We start from the raw sequence: 23,126 nt of genomic DNA on the forward strand, positions 1-23,126 counted from the left end.
TCAGGCCCGAATTCATCTGCTGTCATGGTGGGTTTCCTTACGTCGGAAAGCAGCAGCCTAATCGACATGCTGATTTTATTTATGGTGGAGGATTCAAAATAATAAATATGCTGTAAATAGAAAGCACAACATTTTACACCTAACCCTTGAACACATATGACTCTGCCACCACCATTTTTCAATGTCAGGAAACTGAATTCTATTGAAGTTTGTGGTTGTAAATTGTCAGAATGTGAAAACGTTCAGGAGGAAGACTCCACATCCACATGAGTTGTCGGCTGTTATTCATTTGTAGCGGAACAACCATATCAGCGGAATGCGAAGAGGTGGAAACCAAGGATGGAACTAAGATCCGGCCTATTTCTGTCAGCTTTCCTGATGGAAACCGTATCTATGTCCGGAACATCACCGAGGTAAAAGTCTGGAGTCACCCTAATTGTAACAGCAGGCCACATCAAACCAAAAAAAACCCCACAATTTTGGTGTTATTTGCAGTTCAGTTTTGTTAGCAATTGCACTGAGATACGGATTTGAAAATGCTTCTACTAAATTTGTTTTAATCTGTTGTCTTCCAACCTGCAGGGAACCAAAGTTGTCTCTCTCCTGTGTGAAGTGTCGTTCTGCTCTGCTGTCCCGGTGTCGTTGTGCACAGCCATCACCTTCCGTGACCACATGAAAAACAAGTAACCTTGTTTTTCTGCAGTTTAGTTTGGTTTTAAAAATCTTCAATCTCTTCCTTCAACTTTTTCTTCTGTTTTTTTTTTTTTTTTGCGTTTCACTTCTTCAGATTCAAGATTAAGGTGTGTGCAGTTGCTGAGAACTGTCTGCTAACAATCTGGCCCTACTTGGCGATACACCACACCAGTCAACATGTAGTTTTGCAAACAGGTACTGCACTGAGAGAGCAGGGACAGGGGGAAAAAATGAGTTAATGTGCTGCCTTAGTTATCTGAAGGCGGGTTGAAATAAATGAAACTAGAATCTGTTTGGATAGTTTATTTGCTTCTGATTTGAAATATTTCATGAAGGATCCACGTCTGTGGAGGCTGTTCTTCTGAATTATAATGCACCAAGTCCTGAGTCTGGCCCGATCACGTCGTCATCCTCGTCGTCGTCGTCGTCGTTTGACCAGAACACCTCAACGTACCTTAACACCTCAGGTCAGAGATGACTTCTGCGTGACTGTGTGAGGGATTCAGCTACGGTAAAAAGTCAAAGTCAATGAATCAAAATCGTTTCTTGCCATGCCCCGGCGAAACAAAAAACTTGAAGAGATCACATCAAATAGCAATAAATTAGGATAAATAATACTAAAATCTTACCCTGAATGACCAGTTTCATTTCTCACAAAAGTGTCATCTTCCCTTTTCAGATTCCTTGTCATATTGTCAGAGTATGGACGAACAAGCCAGCAAAGATGAGAATCACTCTGCTAAAAGTGACACCCCCGGCAGTCTTTCTATCCCAAAATTCCCTGTTGCCAAGTCAGAAGAAACAAAATTTTACCAGAAAGTATTACTGACTGTAGAGAAGTGGTTTAGCCTATATGGATGGCCCAGTGGAACAAACCCCATGTATATACCTCACAGTTTCAGAAGGTAATATTTGAACACATAATCCCACAAAGCTGATTGTTTTGAAAGCCATCTGCTGTAGCGTTTCCCTCGTTGTCCCTGTTCAGAGTTGTGTTCGTAGTTCATACAAGCGACTCCAATGGACGAGCGTTTAGTGTCACCCAAAATAAAGATACAAGGTGGGTAGGAATGATGCTCAGTGATTTAAAGTATTATTCCAGTTGTTTGGCTGTGCTTGCTTCTGAAGTCTCAAAAAACCTACAAATGTTTTGCACTATAGGTCTGTAGTGGACATGCTTGAGCATTTGACCGGCAGAATGATACCTGGTATCCCTATGTGCCAAACATTTTCAAAAGATATACAACAGCGCACTATTCAGGTGCTACAACAGAATGAAGCTATTCTGGAATTTCTCAGGTAGGCTCAATAAATACACAAATAAGCTTGTTCCTGTTTATTATATATCTTATTTAAAGGTTTCCTGCCATGGAAATGATTTCAAAATTTTGCTATACCACTGAGGGTGCATTCACACCAGCCCCTGTATATCAAACTAACCCCTCAATCTAGTCTGCCTAAAAACTCAGGTCTCAGTTTGGTTGAAATGAACTCTAGCACTGTTTGAATGCATGTGTGAATGCAAGCACGCCATAGACTGCTCCAAAAGCAGGAAGTGGACTATAGCGCACGGCATTCTGGGTAAATACAACCACAACAAACATTCTAGTTGGAGAAATGGCTCTTGGTCTTTTCCAAAGAAAAATAGAACCTGCGCTCATTGTCGTCTTCTGACGTTTTCAAGTCAAGGACTGTGAATACTTTTAAAAGTATTCACGCAAAGCTAACACATGCATACAACACATCGCAAAGCTGTTGAAAATCCTTTTCCCACATTAACAAAAAACAGAGATGTCACTTTTTCCAATTTTTGCCAACCAAAATCATGTCTACAGAGTGCAGGGAGCCTGTCTTTGTCACATCAAGCCTGAGTATCTGCTGGACATCGCAGAGTTTAAACACTGGTGCTCCTTGCAGGTATCGACATACTTGCATATAAACAAACTTTTACCGCAGTACAGTTCTGTATCCTGATTTGTTGAATGCTGACCCTATTGTAAATCTATGTTTGTGTTTCTCAGGAAAAAGACTCAGAGAAATATTTGGATTGTAGCTTTTTTGACTTTTGGTCTCTGAGCAAACGCTCATGGACTGATGTGCTCATGCAGATCTACAAGGTTATATGTCGTTTCGATATTCCATGTACATTGGTTGTCGAAWACCTTTATTGAACATCACTACCCATATGTCAGGTTCTGGTATTGAGTCGTGTGCCAGAGGACACCCTCCATGAACCTTTGTGCCCCAGGGACACAGAGGACGCCCTTCTTGATGGCTCCCATGCTCTGACCAGCACCATCTACTCACTACGGGAGCTTCACTTGCTGTCATGGCTTAACATGAACTACCAGAAGATGAGGAAGATAGTGTGGGAAGCAGGTAGGGTTTATACCTTAAGCCGCCATTGAATATTATGCGCAAGTATAGGTAAACCTACTTTGTTGCTGTACCACATAAAACTACAAATATGGACAATTAGGCCATAAGCAGTTTCTTACTATACTTTCAGAAACAATTTCTTATACTTAACCCTCCTGTAGTCTTAAGAGATGCTGTCATTTGGACCCCAGGAGTTTTTTCCTCTATGCACAGTCGAACTGTCACCATGTGCGCTTTCATGTGTTTATTGTGTGTGTGGTTTTGGGAATTGAYGGTCTGACGGGACAGCCCTAAAGCTATGGGAAGGCTAAAMATGTCCCTAAAACTCTCATGACAAAATAAATCTCTACCTGTTTGTGTCTCTTTTTGGATTGTCTGTGTGTCGAAAATAAATATTTCTCGTATTACTATGACTTCTCAGATCGAGTCCCATCATCACGCTGGATCGTTAATTTTGATTTGGACTTCTCAGATGGTCTGGTGCTTGGTGCGCTGATTGCGGCTCACTGCCCTTATCTGGTATGCGTTTCATATGCAATTCTGTTTGCCCTGTTCATTTTGGTTWGACTTACTTGTCGCGTTCCTAATTACTACAGATAAGAAGCCACTTCCAGAGGATGTACACCACACCCTGCAATGTGCCGCAGATCCTTCACAATAACATTGTTGTGACTCAAGCTTTAAATTTACTTGGTCTCAGCTTAAACATAAAGGTAAAGAACAAAAGCCAACGGTTTCATATTTAATAGAATCGCAGCTCTTGGACGACTGTTAAGCAATCAACTCTTGATAAGTGGGCAAACAAAGAGAAGTTTATCTAAATCACAAATATTTTAATTCACCACCTAATTATGTCAATTGTTAATTTTTAGAAATGAGCTTTTTTTGTATTCCCCTATTAATGTATACAAATTTAAATATGCAATATTTGTTTCAATTTCCCATCTCCTTTCTATTGTCGAAAATGATTTTTTTTTTATTATCAGATATTTTCAAAAATAGCAAAGCAATAAAGATAAGACTGCACTTTCACAAAGCAACTAAAGCAAACTGCTCCATCTGACTTTATTGATATTAAAATCAAACAAATGAAACAACAAAAGGGCTGTTGTTTAAGTCTGGAAATGGATTTTGTTATCAAGCTGCAGAGAAAATAAACTCCTCCCATGCTTTTCGGCACACAGCTGTTGCAACACTGAGAAATATTTAAACCTGGTTAAGTAACGGAAAATGAAATGAAATGAAATCATTACCCACATTTTGAGGAAAACTGAGATATTATCTTAAGATTTTTAACACAAAAATGTTATTAATCCTTTTTATGTTTTTGTCTGGTGTGTTTAGTCGACGGAGCTATGTGAGATTAACCCGGTGCAAACGTTATTTCTGTGTGTTCACCTGTACGAGACTCTTCCTCACTACATGCCAACAGAGACCCTTACTCTGTCAGGATGTCTGCACAGCACATTCAGCAAGCAGGTAGGGCACACACACACACACACTCACACTGTTATCACCCCATAACACRCGCACACACACTTGGTTCTGTGATACAAAAAAATCCTTGTAAGTTAAATTAATGTGAGCGCAGAGGACACAGAAAATGGCTGAGTTAATAACTTAGATAGATAATGTAACACATACACACACACGCACACACACACACACTGTAACTGGACAGTAGAAATAGAAACTTGATTACAGACAGACAAATGTGGATTTGCTGTCACTTTTAAAAGGTCAAGAAAAATGGATGCAGACGTCTGCGCACCTCAAAACACATATTTTAGTATTACACAATTTTTTTTTTTATAGCAGCAAAAAAAAAACTGCAAATCTTGTTTTTCTAAACTGCTCTCTGTGAACCGCAGGTGCGCCTGAGAAACCCTTCCTCCAAGCCGCTCAGATACAAGGTCCTCCTTTTTGGAGAAGACGCCCATCTGTTCTCCGTCCCCGGTAGCTCTGTGGTCACCGTTCCCGCRGAGTACGTCTGCAGTACAACACCCCTGCAGTACAAAACAGCWGTAAAAAGTGACAAAATATAGTATTTGGACATCAACTTGCAATGTAAAATTCACTTTACTTTGTAATCCTTGTGTCTAAAACAAGCTCCAAACACATTTTCCTATATATTTTCTTATGTTACAAAAACATTTAAAGTAAAAAAGTAGTAGTAAAAAAAAAATGTTTTTTTTTTTCATTTTCTTGTGTTTTTTGCAAACACTACACAAAAGATAATGACAAGCRCATTATTTTTTTAGCCACGATTGCTTCAAAGTAAAGCACTCCGTCACAATTAGGAATGCTCTGCATGCTTATTAAATCAGCATGAACCACTTCTTAGCAAATAAATTTGTTAAAAACCCAAAGCTGTATTTCCGAAAATAACTTGTTTCTGATCCCTCTGAATTATGCTGCACCTCTCTTTACTCAGCGCCAAGTCCAGGAACTGTAATGCAGCTCATTAAGTTCAACCAGTTTCACTCCTGAGAGCTTGCTATAAAAATAGCCCCTCGGCCCACTTGTGAAGATCCAGCATTTCTGGGAAGAGAACTGTGTCAAAGAGCGAAGCCACTCTGATGATTCTGCTGACTCTTCAAAAAGTCCCAGAAAAGTGGAGCTTGAATAATAACATTAGAGAGCTTTAAAAACCTGTTTTTGTTTTTTGTTGTTGTTTTTTAACCTCTAGAAATGAAATAATACCAGATGTCGGTGTGTTTGCAGGTCAGACACCGAGGTGACCGTCCAGTTCAGGTGCTGCTTCCTGCGCCCYGTGGAGGCGGTTCTTCTGCTCATCACCAGCTCTGCTTTCGGCCTCCGCTGCGCCACGCTCGCCTTCAACCTTAAGACGTGTGTCACTCAAATCATGCTGACAGTGAGTAGGATTCGTCATAGATAGGGGAAAGACTTTCAATCTGCATCTGGTAGTTGCATGGCAGTTGTTACCTTAACTTCTTGTTGCTAGTTTTTTTTTCTTCTTTTTTTCGCCTGACTGACTTTCTACTTTCCAGAATTTAGTCTACTTGACTTCCCCGTGTTACCAACTCAAAGTGATAAATATGACACTGACCAACAATTTCAATGAAAAAGCTTGTTTCAGGTAAGTAACTGAAGACGAACTGAACAACAGGCAACCCCTCAAATATGACAGTGGCAATTTGCATGCATGTTAATTGAGATATAACCCACAAAGTACTGGATTCAAATGACTGCAAAGCAAAGTTTTCTGGAATAAAATGATGCTTGTTTTGTTTGTTTAGGGTTATCCTGGTGGAGTCTTCCTTAAACCCATATGGGCCTGAAAACAAAAAAGACCTGCCTTCTCAACAAAAGTTACCTAATGACAGGTGAGGAGCACTGCTATCACTTTCCAGAGAACACACACACACACACGAGCCAAATCCAAGCACCTCACATCAAGATTGGTGCAAAACACACACCGATTTGAAATTCAAGAATAACAACCTTCAGATGTCAATATGAAGGATGTGTAGTTAATCTGTGTTGATTAGCTTGTTTTCTTTCTTCAATGCTTGTTCAGTGAGAAGGAGAAGGACTCGACTTCAGATACGATTGGTGGAGATCAGTTCGAAGGTAAGCGAGAAAAGAAATACTCCACAACATAAGTACAATCCTGTAAACTGTTGCTTTATGCGCAACAGATGCCAATCAAATAAAAACGGAAACATTTGACACCAAAAACCATATGTATAGCAAGTCACGGTAAATAACCGTTGTTGAAATGATGGGCTGTTTGTTAAACTGATTACCACAGGAATACGATTTTGTACCTCGGTCACTAAAGCAGTATACGTATTGATCCAGTACTTTTTCCTTGTACTCTGCTTACCTGCACAGACGGTGAAGCCAATGAGTTTCTGTGTAAAGAGAGGAGTGTTTATCTGGAGCCAGGCCAGCCACGCAATCTGCAAATCCTCTACTTGCCCTTCTTTATAGGAACCAAATACTGCTCTGTCCTGCTGCTCTCCCCTCAGGTCTGAATTCATCTACTTTTTAAAAACATTTTTTACTTAAACTCTATTGTTTTGAAATGTCATCGGGGAAAGTTACGTAAACATTTTTAGATTTTGTACTGTTTGTATGCTGCCGTTTTTTTTTTTTCCTGAAACACCTCGATGTTCTCTTTAGGTGGGAGACATGGTCTACATTGTGAAGGCTACATCAGAAATCCCGCTTCCTTCCCCTCTTCCCTCAAGGCCGACTTTAACTCCCGGGAAGTCTGGTAAGACCTCAGGATTTCTCACATCGCAAGCCATAATGTTCTTATTTTTCGTCTTCTTTACGTGTTCTTTGTTGCTCCCGCAACAGACACGGGCGAGTCTTTCCTAAGCCTTCAATGTGAGGTTGGAGAAGTTTGCGAGGAGGTGCTGAAGGTGCCTCTGGTTAACAAGCCTTTGGAGAACGCTCTAACTGTCTGGGCTCAGCACTGCATTGGCGCTAATGAACGCAAGAGGCGGATTCTGACACGCTCTTTGCGCAGCTGTACAATGAGAGCAGACATGGCCACGCAGAAGCTCCTCAAATGTTCGGTACACAAACACACACACACTTAAAAAGTAGAGGCTTCTGCTGTGGGTTATTGATGTCATCCATGTTCCACTTTTGCTCTTATTCTCTTTGAATCAGGTCCTAGATAGTATTTACTGCAATGAAGCGTTACGGTACAAAGTGGAAGTTTCTTTGCCGCATTGCTTCGATTTTCCCAAGACTGTTACCATACCTGTAAAAGAAGGCATAGATGTACCATGGGACGCTTCAACAGGTACACACACACACACACACACACACACACACACACACACACTCGCATTACATCTGCGAGTCAGTTGTCCACTTGGGTATCAAAACACGCCACCAGAAAAAAACAGAATAGCATATTTTTACCCTAAACCAGTCTTTCTCAAACTGTGGTCCCTGAACCACTGATGGTCCACAGGCGCCTCCTAGTGGACTGCACGTAAATAATCGTTTATTTGCAGTGACTTGAGCTCAAAGTGCGGCGCTACAGTTAGCTTGCCATGGGATAGCTTACCAAAGCTATTAAAAATGATTGTTTTTAATAATAGTTTATCCATTATTATTAAAGAATCATCCTAGAGCGAAAAATGTTTTTTCGAAAGTGCCTCGTTTCCATTAAGGGAATTAATTTTTATAGTTCCAGTTTGAATTTTACAGTCAATCGATAAGCTAAAAGCAAAATTCATCTCCTTTATTATGTTACATTTCATTTGTCCTACACTTTATTTAAACATGGGAGCCATCTAGAAGTGGTTTCAAAGTGTCGACTGAATGTGAATGAATAGAAGGAATGAGTGGCAGTGCTTATAATGAAACAACCAACAGAGGATATTTATCTTGATACCTTTTCTTTTTAATAACTTAATATCTTAATTAGCTCCATAGACATCGTTCCTATAATTGGTTTTATCTCCAACCCAGACCTGCTTCCCTTAAGCTTTAGATTTCCTGTCTTCTCATTGATGGCTGCTGTAAGATGGCTACCAGCGTTTTCTGATTAGTTTGACCTGAAGGTGATCTTATTCCTGTTGTCCCTTTGCTGTACAGAATATCCCAATAATGGTCGTTACATAGACAAGTACAAATCTCAGAGGAATCCTTTCAGCCCCTTTTTTATTTTAGGTAAGATTGATGAGACTTTATATTGATTTATTTTTTCATTCTTTTTGTTTTTCTGAAATGTCAACAGTGTGTGACTGTGTGGACGTCCCACTGCGTTTCCAGGCACACTCAGTGGGGGAGCTTACCTGCAACGTGGTGCTAACATCCTGTTTTGATACCAGAGTGTACCAGCTCAAAGCATTCATCACTCAGGAGGTATTCACAGGCCGATTTAAGGAACCCGTGGCATTTCATTTGATTCAATCCTAATCAGATTTGTGATATTATATAATAGGAAAATCCAACTCACTTGGACTTCAGTTCACCAACTCTGCAGTCAGTCATACAGCACATACCTTTGGTGAGAAGCAGGAAGAAATTCACCCGTATTTGTTTTGCTTTATATTGTGTTTTTTTTTTTTTAAGACAAAATTGAAAATAAAGTCAAAGTTGCTGAGGAACAAACAACAAACCTAATTCGCGTCTTTGCTGCAGCTCAACGAGACTCTTCAGAACTGGAGTGTGCAAGCGAAAGTGTGTGGCGAAGGATTCTCAGGCCCAGACTTTGTAGATGTGCCCGCAGGAACAAAACAGATCTACCCGCTCACCGTTCTTCCCACCTCCCAGTGCATTGCTACGGTAACCATTTCATGGMTTTTCTTGTTGATTTATTTGTAATCAATGCCTTACGTCATCACGTTCACAACAGTAAGCGCCACAGTGCTAACAGGAGGGGGGTGAAATAATTTCTTTCATAATAGAAACAGCTGTAATTAAGTGAGCTCCGCTCTGAAAATGTCTTTCCTCAGCAGAAAATACACAAAACCTTCACATGTGGCCATTATATGTTTTTCTGCCTGTAGAAGCTTATCTATAAAGGTTACTTGCCCTCCTAACAGGGGTGCGGGTGAGAAAAACAGAAAAGGTTGCATTGGCCGGGAATCGAACCCGGGCCTCCCGCGTGGCAGGCGAGAATTCTACCACTGAACCACCAATGCTCACATTCTCATGCTGTAGAGGAGGAGCTGAAAAGCCACACAGACAGCAGGCTCATGGTTCACAGCTATGTGACGACTATAATCTTTAATAAAGTGCCCACAACCACCTATTCTTAAATTTTATACCATAATCCTAAAATATTTCATGTTCTATATCGTATTCTTGTGTGACTGCTGCTGAGACTGCTCATGCCGTTTTTTCTTCACCCCTCCCCCCACAGGGCAGGCTGTGCTTACACAATGAGTTTGACGGCACAGAACACGTGTTTACCCTCAGAAGAATGGGAGCGCCCCCCTTGCCGCTGGATCATATGGTGTTGTCCTGCCCAGTGGGGAAGACCACATACGCTGAGCTGGACATCCCCAACTACACCCAGAAAACCCTCACTCTCAGGGTACAGACTACCTCTGAACATACTGCTGCTGTTTTACACTAAAGTTGAACTTCTTGTCACGCTACAATGACAAGCTGCAATATATCATACGTTATTTTACGTAAGAAAGTTATTTTTTTATATATAATTTAATGCTCTTTATGTGTAGGCAGTGACAGACCTGCCAATTCTGAGTGGTAGCCCTTCTCTAGAGATTAACCCTGGACAAGGCTCTCCATACACCCTGGCTGTGTCCCCTTGGAAACGAGGAGAATACACAGGTTATATTTTTTTCCTCTGCTGTGTGATATATTAGAGTAAAAGATCTTCGTGTTCACCTTTTATGCAATGTTTTATCCTCTAATAGGTTGGCTGTAAATACAGCTTTTTACACGTTTGTTATTATTAACATTAACAGTGATAATAAGGCAGCRTAGCTATTTGTAACTTTTATATTTGTAAAAAATAATAAAGGAGTGAATCATGTCTGTTCAGCCWGTCACTATGAAATTGGACAAACAACGCCACCCAGTGGACTGAATTGTCTTGTSAAGACCAGAACTGAAACAATTATTTGTATTAATCGTGGTTAATCGACTGCTGAAATAACCGTTAGCTAATTTAGTAATCAATTAATTGTTAACTGGAGTACACAAACAAAAAAAAGGCAATTTGCTGAAAGAACAGCAATTAACCCAAAAATGTGCAAAAAATATTTAGCATTTGTTATAAAAGAAAAGCTTTATATGTAAGTATGTTTTCTCCCGAACTTCTCAGATTAACTCCTACCAAAGAAAACTAAATGCCAAAACTAAACCAAAAGGTGCTTCCACAATATGTTAACTTAAAAAGGTGTGCAGATTTACAATCACCTTTTAAATGCTCGTTTATTTAGGTTCTGCTCACCTCTCTTATTCTTTACCTCTGGATCTTAACCAGTTTTCAACCGAACCTTGTCTGTTTCCACACTTGTTATCAGACATTTCTGTGATTTTGGCCATTGTGTTGAAATGTTTTGGCCTCTACTTTTCATCCTTAAGTTGAACTGAAATTAAAATMATTTAATCTTAAAGTAAGAAAGAAAGAAAGCTGACAACATAATTCTTAATGTCTCTTACAGGCTCAATATCATTTGTTGAACATGGTGACATGGATGAGAGAGAGAACAACAAAGGTAATGTCAGAGTTAACTATGTTATTATAGATTCAAAAGTAATTTATTTAGATCATTTTCGACCTTTATATGAGCAATAAACTTGAACTTAAACAAGTAAATTTTTTTGTCTTCAGGAAATTCAATTGGAAACTACATAGTTATTTTTTCACTTGTGGTAAATTGTAAACCAGAAGCACCAATCAAGGTCATTGATGTACAATGTGTTGCTCAGGTAAGAACTAATAACATACCTATCTGCTAAGAAGCAGATACGAAAACCAACAAAAGCTTATAATAGCTAACAACAAATGTTGTAATAGATATGAATATTTTTGAATTTCTAGAAAATAGCTAATTGTGAATTTGCTAATATAACTAGGGTTAATTGTGAGATAGGTAACAATTGCWAGTAAACTCAAATAATGGCTTATGACCTAGCTAATATCTGTTAAAGGTATGGTTTTCCCCCAGAAAACTTGCTAAGCTCAGTAGTTGGGGTGCTAGGGCAGTCATTCATCCAGTGCTCTGCTGTGTTTTTCAGTTAAAAATGTTTAAAGTTGACAGGAAGTTTCAAAATATCACTTGATAATTATGTGTTACTGAAAGATTGGAAGATTGATATCTGAACAACAATTATGAAGTCTTCAAAAATGCAAACATAAAAAAAAACGTAACTAAATAAGCAATACTTAGCCTGGTGGGGACACAAATAATGCCTGGTGGCCCGCCAGGCTTATAATACCTTGGGGGAAACCCTGGTATGGCTAATAATAACAGTGTAGGCAATAACAACTGGGACAAGGGTGTAAAGAAAATGGATGGATGGATGGATGGATGGAAGGACGGACGGACGGATGGATGGCAATAACAGCTAAGCTAAGTTATATAGCTAGTAATGCAGTTTAGTTTGTAATGAGAAAAGCAGCTTAGATTAAATAGCTAACAATTACTWATYACACCAAAGTTAGCAATAGCTAGTATTGAAATAGTTGTATTTATTATTTATGACAATAATGGCTTGTAATAAAACAGATTATGATAGGGGGTTTGATAATGGCTAATAATGAAAAAGTTGGCAATGGCTTTTAATGAGGCTGCTAATGATAAAATGGCTAATAGTACATTTGCTATTATTATCAAATAATGAAAACWCTTATGATGAAATAGCTAATAATTACAAATAATAAAATGGCAATCAATAAGATATAAAAAAATAGATATTGCATTTAAATAGCTATGAATAATTCATAATAGAATAGTGAATATGAGATAGCTAAATGACTAATAAYAGCTAATTTTGAGATAGCTAATAGCTAAAATATGTGTCTAGTGTTGTAAATTACCATTAGCCTGAATAGAGGAGCTGTGGTGTGTATGGTGTTGCTTTTGTAGCAGAAAGATACTGAAAAGTTTATATTTAGTTCAGGTTTATGATTCTGAGGCTTGCCTCCAATATAGGAAAACGTAACATTCCCTCTACACATTGATCAAAAGATGTTTATAACATCACACGAGGAAGAAAGAACAGGTGTACTCTTTGAAATGTTTTCCTCCTAGAGCTCAGTTGCCATAGAGATACCTGTCACTAACCCAGGAGAAGARCTGCTGACACTGGATGTGTGCCTGGAAGGAGGCGATCTGACGGGGGCCAACCAGATCTCACTTCCCCCACGGGGGACGCTGAGCTACAAAGTTACCTACTCTCCTGTCAGYGTAGGGAAGGGCACAGGCAGGTGAGGCTTGCTGCACTAACGCTGACCTCACCTCACTTTGAAGGACAAAGTAAAACGTTTCAGAATTAACTGATTTATGTGTTTATAGAGCCAAACTTTATCCCACAAATAAAAGAAAAGCCTCAAGTAGGCCTCTGGAGACACTCCTCAAAAATCATATTGAAGTCGGTTTARCTGTTAGCAAATTATGAAGACATGAGGATTGACTCCAGACTAGAATTTTCATTGCTAATGTTTTCAGTTTGTGTTTTTCTCCAGTGTGGTGTTCCAGTCAGAGCTAATGGGGGAGTTCTGGTACCAACTGGAGCTCTATGCTCTKCCTCCATCAGTCGTCACGCTCCCACAAGCTCACTGTCATCTGGGCAAGTAGGTGCACACACACCAACACACACAGTACTGCACTAAGATAGATAGGCTGGGCTGGAAAATGATTCCATCCCCAAGGTTTTCCATACCCCAGTATATTTGTGAAATCTGCATTTACAGTTCCCTGTAAATGCCATGCCAGGTTTTGATATATAGAAAGGAATCGTTTCAAACACTACTCAAATTTAGTTCTTTGCAGCGACAATTACTATCCAATACTCCATGATTTTTTCCCCTCTAATTTCCAAAATTGAACTTTATTATAGATAGACTGGATTGTAATTGTAATTTTGATGATAGTGGCTGGAAACCCAAAATTTGGTGTCTCAAAAAATTATATTATTACATAAGATCTATGACATAAAGAAATGTGAAGCTTCTAAAAAGTGTGTTAAACTCAAACACCTAAAATATTGAGCTGCTGTTGTATGAGTGATTTATTTATTTATTTTTTTAATCAGGGRCTGAAGGTAGGTGAAAGGTCAACAACCCTCTTAAAAATGTAAAGCCCTTTCACTTTGCTATAGTGATGCAAACTGGGTRATCTGATCACAAAATGTTTCCACCTACTATCAAAGCGTGCCCCACATTCATCCTGGCTAATGCTTTGTGATTGGATCACAGCTTTCTGCGCCAGATGTAGATAAACAGATATGACAGAGCTCATTGTCAGTGCATCTTTCCGTACAAACACACATACACACACAGTGAAGCTTTTAGGCTCATTAAATTCTGACGGCTCAAATGGGATCCATCAGAATACACAAGTTCGCTGTATGAGTGGGTACACATGTCACATTGTTGGAACATAAAACAAAATTTACCCAACAGAGACAGCTCATCCATGCACAAGAACMAGGACTGTGATGTTCCTGTAGTTTCCCTTTCTACTAAAATAGCTTGACTATGTAAAGGATAATAATTTCAGGTGCGCAAGGGTAGATGTGCTGTTTTCAAAAATGCTGCTAGCTAGCACCTGTGATTCACTTTTAAAGTCGCCACATTAACATTTGCTCACCTTGTGTTTAACAGCCTCAAGTTTTAAGTTGAAAGAAAATATCACAACTCAAGTTGTGCACTAAAAGTTATCAAAAATGTTCCAGTTTCTAGTTGGTGTTGCTTTAATGTCTAAAATACTCGATGTTTGGTTAATCCCAAATTTTTTTCYTTTTTTTAGCACTATTAGCTGTTCTTTAATGAAGCTTTGTTGATGTGTGTTTCAGATGGGTCAGAATAAATATTCCTCTGGTCAACCCAACAGCTGAAATGCTGAAGCTGATTGTAGCTAACTCCAATCCCAGACACTACTCACTGGAGATGGATTCAGCAGAAACCGTTGGTGCCATTATTTTTATTTTTCTTCTGTACATTGTTTKTAGGAAAAGTATCTTTCTTCCCCTGAAGGAAAGCAATCAGTCGATTCTTTAAGTGAATGTTTAGTTTGGCAGATCTTATATTTTGTTTAGTTTGCCTAATTTATGATGCAACACTTTCTTTTTTCTGTATACCATTCAATTATTAGACAGTAATTGAGGTATTGAAGTTGTCTCTTACTCATTGTTGCCATAACAAGATTTTCCTTCATGTCCTTATTTTTTTGTGCATTTCAGATCATGCTGGCGCCAAAGTCATGCACCCACATTGGCGTTCGYTTTAGTCCTTCATCCAATGGAGAGGAGAACCACCATGGAAAGGTCTCCTTCACATGTTCTCAGGTGGATACATCCAACACGTCTACAGTGCCTCGTAAAAGTGCTTATCCTCTTTTGAGTCATGTTAAATCAACTCAAAGTACAGCGAAACATTTCAAAATTTTGTGCAAATGACTATCTGAAAAAGTATTCACACTTGCTTGGTATAATTTTTTTCCGTTTTGGTATGTTTATTGTGTCTCTGTTGTCCTTTAGTTGCAGGACTGCTGTGTTTTGTTGAGTGGGTGTGGCCTCAGGCCAGAGGTCGAGGAACCTTTGTGTATGTCCTGCCTGATTGGTTCCAGCACCTCCATTTCTGTTCCAATTTTAAACCCTACCGATCACCAAGCCACACTCAACATAACTCTTACAGGTCTCTCGTTATTCTTGCTCTTCCCAAGTTGTGACTTTGTCCCTTTTTTGCTGCAGTCCGAGAACTACTAAGACATCTCAATACTTTCTTTACGTTTTTTTCGCTTCAGCCGAAGACCTAAACAATGTGTCCAACTGCAAACCAATCAATGACGAGAAGACCTTCTCTTGCACTCTGGATCATGCTGAAGGTTCTTCAACCATAGCTCAAGACCTACTTTTACTCCTGTTTCAGTTTAAAACCAAAGACAGATTTGTACCTAATCCTACAGCCGTTGCCTTGATTATCTTCTTCTTGGTTGTAGCTTTGMAAATCAGCGAAAGGGCAACTGTTGGTGTGCCTGTTGTGTTTACGCCTAAGACCATGGAGTTGCAGAAGGCCTGGCTTCGTGTCACCATGAAGCCCATCAGCGGTCAGGAYTCCGCAGGGTTTGTTTGTGCTCAGTTTGAGTAACTTAGTCTSACTATCCAATACACTAATAGTTATAGAATGTGTTCATGTCTCTGGGATTTTAATGGGGTTTTATTGGACCAAACAAAGTCGTGATTTATGGTGAAGTGGAAGGACTGGGGGATTTTCTGCACATAAACTCCCGATAACAGACAGTGAAGTTTGYTTGTTGTAATTTAAAGAAAACACAGCTTTTAGAGTTTTGTTTTTTGTTACTTTCCTCGAATTCAAAAGTTTACATAACCCAAGAATTTATTTGAGAATAAATAACCTTACAAAGCAAAATAAATAATTGCAAAAGTTTCTTTAAATAATTTTGACCACTTTTAGAAAGTATTTTGCAAATCCTGAATACAGCAGCATTAAATAAAACCTGTTAATAAATCTCTCAGATCGAGTGAAGAGCTCTTGGACATATCTTGGATTTACCCCCTGCGCGGCATCCCGGTGGAGGCTCCAATCGAGAGCTCCCCTCTGGCTGTTCTCCAGTGTGAAGTGGGGGGCCAGCTTGAAAGCACAGTGGATGTGCAGCTCACCGGGTATGTGCCAGGGAACCGGGAGCAGAGGGGGCAGCAGGGTGAGTTCACATAATTAGTTTTTGAAGAACATAATGATGACGTTTTTCATACGTTGCAGATGTCTTCACAGTGTGCAGCATTAAAACGAAGGCTTAATATGAAAGCCAGAACAGCGGTAATGGAGTATGATATTGTATTTAAATCAAATGAAGTGAAGTGAAGTACAATGACTTGTATGTGAATGGATTGCATATATTTTACAACCTGATTAGTTCTGTTCTACCATTTCAAGTGTATTTAAATGTTTTCCTGATCAGAATGAGGATGAAAACTGAATATAAAGTATAGAAACGTATTCACATTTCYAGATCTTTTCCCTGTGACATTGTCTCAGAAATCCGTCCATCCAYGACTTGATTAAACTGAATTGATGGGGTTGCATTTTTGGCTCGAACCCCGTAATTCTTTGAGAATTATATACTCTGCCGTTCGTTCTCCGCTAATTCGCCTTGCTGCTTCCTGCTCACAGGTCTCATGGAGGACTTTCTGTGCAAGGTGCATTCAGCCTCTGAAACTGCGCCATCGAGTCTCTGCAAATGTCTCTCCATTTCCATCAAGGAGGCAAGGAGAGATCCTGATAGCGGCATCGTCATGCTCACCCTCCATCTGATCTACACTCCACGCAGGACACGCAGGTAGCCGAATGCTAAACACGTGGAATCAAAACAAAGAGAAATGTGCCGGCAGCATYATGCTGTGGCTGTTGGTTTTCGTCACCAGGGGACAGGGACAGCTGGCATCAACAGGAAGATCCTTAAAAAGTCTTTAAATGTCATAAACTCATGCATCTAAAGTTAAAATCTGAAAATGTCTTAAATTTGTTAGAAAACAATGCAAGTTGGCCTTAAATATGCTAATCACAGGTCTTAAATTTTGTGCTTGCAAAAGCTAAACTATGTAGTTTTCTCTTGGGATTTTTCTGTCAGTCGCAGAYATGTACATTATGTTCTGTGTCTCGAAGCTATTGAGGCTACTGCTAACTCGCTGCTAACATACCTTCCCTAGCWAGCTAGTTTTTTGTGTCAGTCATGGGTAAGTGTAAATTTACTACTGTCGTCTTTGCCGCTGGCGTTTGTTGCCAATCCGTACGATGCTACGTTCATTCTTGGGGCTACTACTTTCAGAAATGTTCTTTTCAACATTTCTGTTGTGACGGTCTTGAAATGGTGGCACTTTGAAATCACATATTTTCAAAGAAGGGTGGGGTGTTGAATTCTCTCCTACTTGTTGTTTTGCTCTAACATTTTCAAGGGAAAAAARAAATTGGTAAGAATTTTACAAAAAGTCTGAGTTTAYGTCATCCACTTGTGGTGGACAGATCAAATTTGTAAAGTTCTCAAATTGCAGATTGCCCTCGGACCACACTTTGGAGATTGAAATTTTGCTCTCGTGACAACCCTACAACTAAATGGACATGAGGATAAGAAAAAAAACAATCAAAAACCTCAAATGTAGCCTATGTGGTGAGAAGACTACTCACCCCTCTCTGTGATGAAGCAACAATACGGCTCTTGAGTTAAAAAAAAAGAAAAAAAGAAGAGGTGGTTCAGAAAAAACTGAACCACCTCTTCCTCTCTCCCTCCCTCCAGCGGTGTACAAATAACGGTTTATCTCCAACACTGTAGGCAAAATCTGCATTCATTAATCTTGGCTTYTCCTCCCTTTGTGCCTCTTCTTCCACCGTTCGGTCTCTTCCTCTCGACTGGGTGTGGTTACCGTGTTCATTTTTTAACTGTCTGTATATGCTGAGTYTTAATGTTTGTCGCAGGAAACTTTGCTGTGTTCACTTTGAACTAAAGGGGGAAGGCCGACTCATTAAAATGGCTGCCTGTGGTTAAACAACACTTCATYCCTTTAGGTTACACCTCCAGGGGCAAGAATCGAGCATTTACTGATGTTTATAAATGATGTCGGCTAATGAGAAAAGACATTCRTTAATAATGTCTCACATATTTAAAAAAATGTGATACGAGTTTAATATTCTGACAAACCAATCAATGTTTTTTTTTATTATTACCTCACCTGTCGGTGGTCAGAATGTTACGAATGATTGATGGTTTAAAAAAAAAAAAGTCGCCGGGAGGATTGCGACTCCGAATAATGTAGAAACTCGTAATCTCAGCCTTTACTTTTCGTAGCGTGAGACGCCCTGCTGAGTAAATAAAGGATTCATTTATCAGCTTTAGTCTTCTGTAGAGTATCTGCAGAGTCCATTAATGAGGCGTGCGCCGGTAGAATCAATACCTCCGAGAGCTAATGACTTCGCCATCAGGAAATGACGGGAGGGGGAATGGTGCCGCTAATAGGCTCTTCCATTTTCTATCTACATGTTAGATCTGGGCCGTAAGTGGAGATAAGGGAGGTATCAGAAGCTCGGAGCCGGAATAGTAACGACCAGCTTAGAGGATTGTGCTTGTCCGAATAGATAGAAATCCTAGAAGATCGATTACAGCGAGAGAGGAAAAAAAAAAAAACACTATAAAAATTAAGACATGCTCATTTCTGTGTCAGAAAACCTAAACAATTTGGATTCCGTTTTTGCAGCAAACTAATGTCTTTCTTATCACAAGCAGCATTAAACAGAAGAATCTAATATTGAACATATGAGCAGCTTTCTATGTTATCACTCAGACGACACACGTCTAGACATTTGAAGATGTCTGGAGTTAAATTAGAGTTTCTACAGAATCAGAATCTTTTATTATTGAAAAAAATATATATGTATAAAAAAATACCTAAATGGTTCAGTGTTCTGCTTTCAGGTTTCAACCTTCAATAGACAGTAGAACAATAAAAGTGTAAACAGAAATGTTGCTTTGTTCTTACACCTGAGTGAAGTTAGCAGTGTGAATTAGGGCTGTATTAATAAATCGATTCGGCGATATATATCGATATTTTCCACCCTAGGAAASTATCGATTTTTCATTCGCGAGTATCGATCCGTTAAACCATAGGGGTCCATAGGCTTATAGCTCTTTTTAACCTAGTTTGTTGCGGCGTAGCACCAAGGCTCCGCCTCCCTCAGTCTCACTTTTATCTTGAGCTCAAAGTGCACATTATAAACTACACACCAGTTTTTAAATTGTGTTAATAGGCCAAGTATAACCGGAGTTATGCTAAAATTAGTAAAACATATTTTTCCAATTGTCAGAGAAATGTCAAAAGCGCCGCCATTCCCCGGCTTTTCCTGTTATGTGAGAGGGAATGAGCTTCCAAACGTACAAAACGAAACGAAACATTAGATTCCTGTGTTTTTGTAAATGTAAAATCTTCAATAAATAACGATGGGCTGTATTTTGTTGCTGAGAAACGAAGTAAAGTTGCGCAAGTAACCGTGAAAGAGAAGCGGAACGGAGAAGCGGAAAGGAGCAGCGGCGAGAACGGAGCAGCTGCAAARCAGTGAGATCGCGAAATTAATGCAAATTTCGACTGGTAGCATTCACTTCATAATTAGTTTTTAGCTTAGCGGTTTCTGTTCTGTATGCAAAGGATTACCTGAATAATGAACATGGGTTGATAAYATCCGAAGCGGGCGCGCAGCGGCGCTGTGTTTTGAGCAGGGAGASGAAGACGAAAAACCCCCAGCCGGAAATCCTCACCGCGGCGCAGTGAGGATTTCMATGATAACAATGGCTGATCGATCATTCTTATTAGCAACAAAGAGTATCAGAGACCGAGAGAACGATGAGATCCTGGCAGTCTGAGAGGCAGCTACTCAGAGATCCAAGCAGGGAAATAGCGGCGCTGCGTAGCTGCAGGGAGTCGATCACTACGGGGTGAGGCGGAGCCACRACTTTAGCAGTTGGAAGAAAGTAGCTTACAGCCACGGCTAACTCCGGGAACCAAGGTGGAAAAGCCTTTTTCCCCATAGTCTAAAAGACTGCATTTGTGGCTGCATTTTTACTCCAAAATGCAGCCACAGTGCCCAAAAGAAAAAACATAAGTGCAATCAATCATTTGCATATTGAGAGTCTACAGAGGCTGATAATCTCCCCACTCTGCTCCTGGATTACCGTTTAAACTTTTGAGTTTTAWGTCAAATCCACATGAATTAAATGACAGAAACTAATTCTCTCACTGCATCTTTGATTCATTTTGTCCAGCTGCAGACTGTTAGACTGTCCAATCATAGTCAGGTATTGTGTAATTGGTGCTTTTAATCAGTTTTCAGTTAACTAAATTCAAGTCTATGGARCACAAAATGTCACTAAAATCACTCTGTCCTTCTAAAATCTTTCAGAAAATTGTAAAAATGCACTGAAKCGTATCGGATTGKAGCGTATTGAACCGTTCAACAAATATTGTGATACATATCATATCATGACCAGAATATCGTATATCGTATCGTATCATGAAATTATTGTATCACTACACCCCTAGTGTGAATACTCTTCTCATTCAAAGGTTCTCAAGCGTCCTAGCAGTTCAGTCTTCGTCCGGAAAGATCTGGGAGTTTCCCTTGATTCTCATTGCTATGAAGCCTCAGGTCGACGACGTTATTCATGTAGAACCAACAGAGATAGGGAGGACGTCCGCCGTGGGTTTCCGCCTGACCAGCACCACCAGGTGTGTACACATGATTTCATAAAAGTTCTACTCGTACCGGAAAGTTTGGCATTTTTGTTCTATTCTTGAGCTAAAACGTCTGCTACTTCTATTTTAAATGCTTTATTAAAACACGTTTTTTACATTTTTGTAATTTCATGTTTATATTTTTTTCCATGTGAATTTTTTTTTCTAATGTATTTTTTTCCTGTTTTTTAAGTTTTTTTGTTTTGTTTATATTTAGTCTTGTTTGTGTTCTTATTATATTTTATTCAGTTGATTTCATTTTTATTTTACCATATTACACACGTTCCTATTTTTCTGTGTAATCCTTTGGTTCTGGATTTTAAACCTGTCTGTTTTCTGAACTAACAGTGACCCAGAATGTTTTTTTATTTAATCTGTATATAAAGACAGAACCATTTCTACATCTAAATGAGATTTTTTTCCCTCTTCATTTATTTTTAGATTTTCTAGATATTTCTTTCATTTCATTAAAATTATATTCATTTTCTATTGTACTTGGTATTGTGTTGAAACCATCAAAGCAGTTCCTCGCATCAAGCAAAGTCTAATTTATATGTAACATTTTGGTTGAACTGCTCTTCCTCACACCAACAGCATTTATATAGGAAGAGTCACCATTTATAAATATGCACAATTTGTAATAATAGGGCAAAAAATTAAGAAATCACAAGTGCGCAGACATTGAAAATAAATGTGGTAATTATCTCAAAGCCAATATTTGGTTTTATTCGCATTCAAGCGACCTCATATTTGTATTTCATCAGTTTCCATACATGTTTGCAGCCGTTCTTGCATGTTGTTGTCCAATTGTTGTGGAGTAACCAATTCAGCGTCGGTTACAGGAGTTCGGCGTCATTCAAAGCGACGTTCCTGCCAGGCAGCAGCAGCGAGTTCACTGTGGCTCCAGCCTCCGGGATGTTGCCTCCTGCTGGCACAGCTGGAGCGCTCATCTCTGTGTTCTTCACCCCCACTGCAAGCTGCAAGAGACACAGAGCGAGGCTGGCCATCCAGGTACATCACTTCCTGTGGGAGCGCTGATGAGGCGTTCGCAAGATTGTTTACTTTTAGCAACACTGTTTACTTTTAGCAACACTGTAGGTTTCTGTCCATTCAATTAGAGTCTTTTTATATATATATATATAATTTTTTATTTCTTTTAACGGTTTGAAAGCATTTATATGATCGGAATATCTTATATTTCATAATCTTCTGCTTAAATAACCTTGAGGTTTCCAGAGAAGTTGCCTGATAGTAAAACTCTGACAATTTTCAGTTTTAGTAATTTCAATAAAACAAACAGATCGTTGCTCCCAGAGTCTTTTGATCGCAGAAATAAAGCATTTCTTCCCCCCGAGCAAAACATCTCTGGTTATCGCTAGAAAACGAATGTCATGCCGCTTATATCGTTTTTACACCCGTCCTCGACTGCCGTTCTGTAGTTCTCCTGTAGTCTCAACTGTTGGCTTCTAAACTCTTTCATTGCAGACAGTAGACATGCAGTGGCTTTATGATGTGAGAGGGAAAACCCTGCAGGACCCCCAGCTCCTCCGTGAATCATCCCCCAAGAGCAGCTTCCCGGCTCCTCTTCCCCCCAGACGACGCCGGCGTAACTTTGTGGTCCAGAACCTTCGCATTCCCTTTCTGGCTAACTCATCCCCTGTCAAAGTCAAAAAATAATTATAAAAAAACCCCAAATTAATAAAAATCCCACCCTTTCTTTATTTTAAATACAGATTTTGTTTGAATATTTTTCAGAAGCTGGCCGAATGTTTTTTCACACATGCACATTCGTCACATCGTCTCTTAAGCCACAAAGAAAGAAAGTTTTCTCGCCTTCTCTCGGCTCATTAGCTGCATGATGGTTCCCATCAGCAGCGCTAATTAGCTATTTCTCTCCTGATGCCAAAATGTATTTAGTCTACCTTGTGGGAAGGAAATTGAAGCTCAATCCGCCCAAAGTAATGTTACCCTAATCCCTTTTGTTTTTTTTTTTTATTTAAGCATTTCTTTCAACTAGTGCAAGGGAAAAGATCTCCATCATTATGAATCTTGGGATAGGAATGGCACATTCTTAAAAAGTGTTCACACTGCAGTGTCATGAACTTCCACACATCCAGCACGTC

At 39.4% G+C, this 23,126-nt stretch overlaps 1 protein-coding gene and 1 non-coding gene across 3 annotated transcripts in view; one reads left to right on the plus strand and one right to left on the minus strand.

Moving 5' to 3' along the window:
* The window catches only part of LOC103474049 (cilia- and flagella-associated protein 47), a 35,830-nt gene extending 13,095 nt beyond the window's left edge, over nucleotides 1-22,735 (plus strand). The window contains exons 27-67 of one of the 2 annotated variants that reach the window (XM_008424770.2): nucleotides 296-413; nucleotides 583-683; nucleotides 788-888; nucleotides 1,029-1,160; nucleotides 1,373-1,598; nucleotides 1,682-1,753; nucleotides 1,855-1,992; nucleotides 2,529-2,610; nucleotides 2,715-2,810; nucleotides 2,886-3,072; nucleotides 3,494-3,591; nucleotides 3,669-3,785; nucleotides 4,417-4,551; nucleotides 4,944-5,056; nucleotides 5,797-5,947; nucleotides 6,084-6,172; nucleotides 6,333-6,419; nucleotides 6,614-6,666; nucleotides 6,931-7,067; nucleotides 7,222-7,315; nucleotides 7,402-7,622; nucleotides 7,720-7,855; nucleotides 8,801-8,928; nucleotides 9,008-9,073; nucleotides 9,208-9,351; nucleotides 9,932-10,105; nucleotides 10,254-10,365; nucleotides 11,205-11,258; nucleotides 11,375-11,472; nucleotides 12,798-12,973; nucleotides 13,232-13,339; nucleotides 14,563-14,674; nucleotides 14,950-15,054; nucleotides 15,247-15,403; nucleotides 15,513-15,593; nucleotides 15,708-15,831; nucleotides 16,246-16,430; nucleotides 16,901-17,066; nucleotides 20,836-20,997; nucleotides 21,846-22,014; nucleotides 22,489-22,735. In XM_008424770.2, coding sequence (XP_008422992.1) covers nucleotides 296-413; nucleotides 583-683; nucleotides 788-888; nucleotides 1,029-1,160; nucleotides 1,373-1,598; nucleotides 1,682-1,753; nucleotides 1,855-1,992; nucleotides 2,529-2,610; nucleotides 2,715-2,810; nucleotides 2,886-3,072; nucleotides 3,494-3,591; nucleotides 3,669-3,785; nucleotides 4,417-4,551; nucleotides 4,944-5,056; nucleotides 5,797-5,947; nucleotides 6,084-6,172; nucleotides 6,333-6,419; nucleotides 6,614-6,666; nucleotides 6,931-7,067; nucleotides 7,222-7,315; nucleotides 7,402-7,622; nucleotides 7,720-7,855; nucleotides 8,801-8,928; nucleotides 9,008-9,073; nucleotides 9,208-9,351; nucleotides 9,932-10,105; nucleotides 10,254-10,365; nucleotides 11,205-11,258; nucleotides 11,375-11,472; nucleotides 12,798-12,973; nucleotides 13,232-13,339; nucleotides 14,563-14,674; nucleotides 14,950-15,054; nucleotides 15,247-15,403; nucleotides 15,513-15,593; nucleotides 15,708-15,831; nucleotides 16,246-16,430; nucleotides 16,901-17,066; nucleotides 20,836-20,997; nucleotides 21,846-22,014; nucleotides 22,489-22,680 — 5,197 coding nt within the window. In that variant the 3' untranslated portion in view covers nucleotides 22,681-22,735. Of the gene's footprint in view, nucleotides 1-295; nucleotides 414-582; nucleotides 684-787; nucleotides 889-1,028; nucleotides 1,161-1,372; nucleotides 1,599-1,681; nucleotides 1,754-1,854; nucleotides 1,993-2,528; nucleotides 2,611-2,714; nucleotides 2,811-2,885; nucleotides 3,073-3,493; nucleotides 3,592-3,668; nucleotides 3,786-4,416; nucleotides 4,552-4,943; nucleotides 5,057-5,796; nucleotides 5,948-6,083; nucleotides 6,173-6,332; nucleotides 6,420-6,613; nucleotides 6,667-6,930; nucleotides 7,068-7,221; nucleotides 7,316-7,401; nucleotides 7,623-7,719; nucleotides 7,856-8,800; nucleotides 8,929-9,007; nucleotides 9,074-9,207; nucleotides 9,352-9,931; nucleotides 10,106-10,253; nucleotides 10,366-11,204; nucleotides 11,259-11,374; nucleotides 11,473-12,797; nucleotides 12,974-13,231; nucleotides 13,340-14,562; nucleotides 14,675-14,949; nucleotides 15,055-15,246; nucleotides 15,404-15,512; nucleotides 15,594-15,707; nucleotides 15,832-16,245; nucleotides 16,431-16,900; nucleotides 17,067-20,835; nucleotides 20,998-21,845; nucleotides 22,015-22,488 lie in introns of those variants that run through there. The other variant, XM_008424779.2, reaches the window with a different exon arrangement.
* On the minus strand, nucleotides 9,640-9,710 carry trnag-gcc (transfer RNA glycine (anticodon GCC)). Its single transcript has one exon. It is a non-coding gene; the product is annotated as a tRNA-Gly (tRNA).
* Nucleotides 22,736-23,126: the final 391 nt, after the last annotated feature.

Source organism: Poecilia reticulata, linkage group LG2, assembly GCF_000633615.1.
Source record: "Poecilia reticulata strain Guanapo linkage group LG2, Guppy_female_1.0+MT, whole genome shotgun sequence".
Taxonomy (NCBI): domain Eukaryota; kingdom Metazoa; phylum Chordata; class Actinopteri; order Cyprinodontiformes; family Poeciliidae; genus Poecilia; species Poecilia reticulata.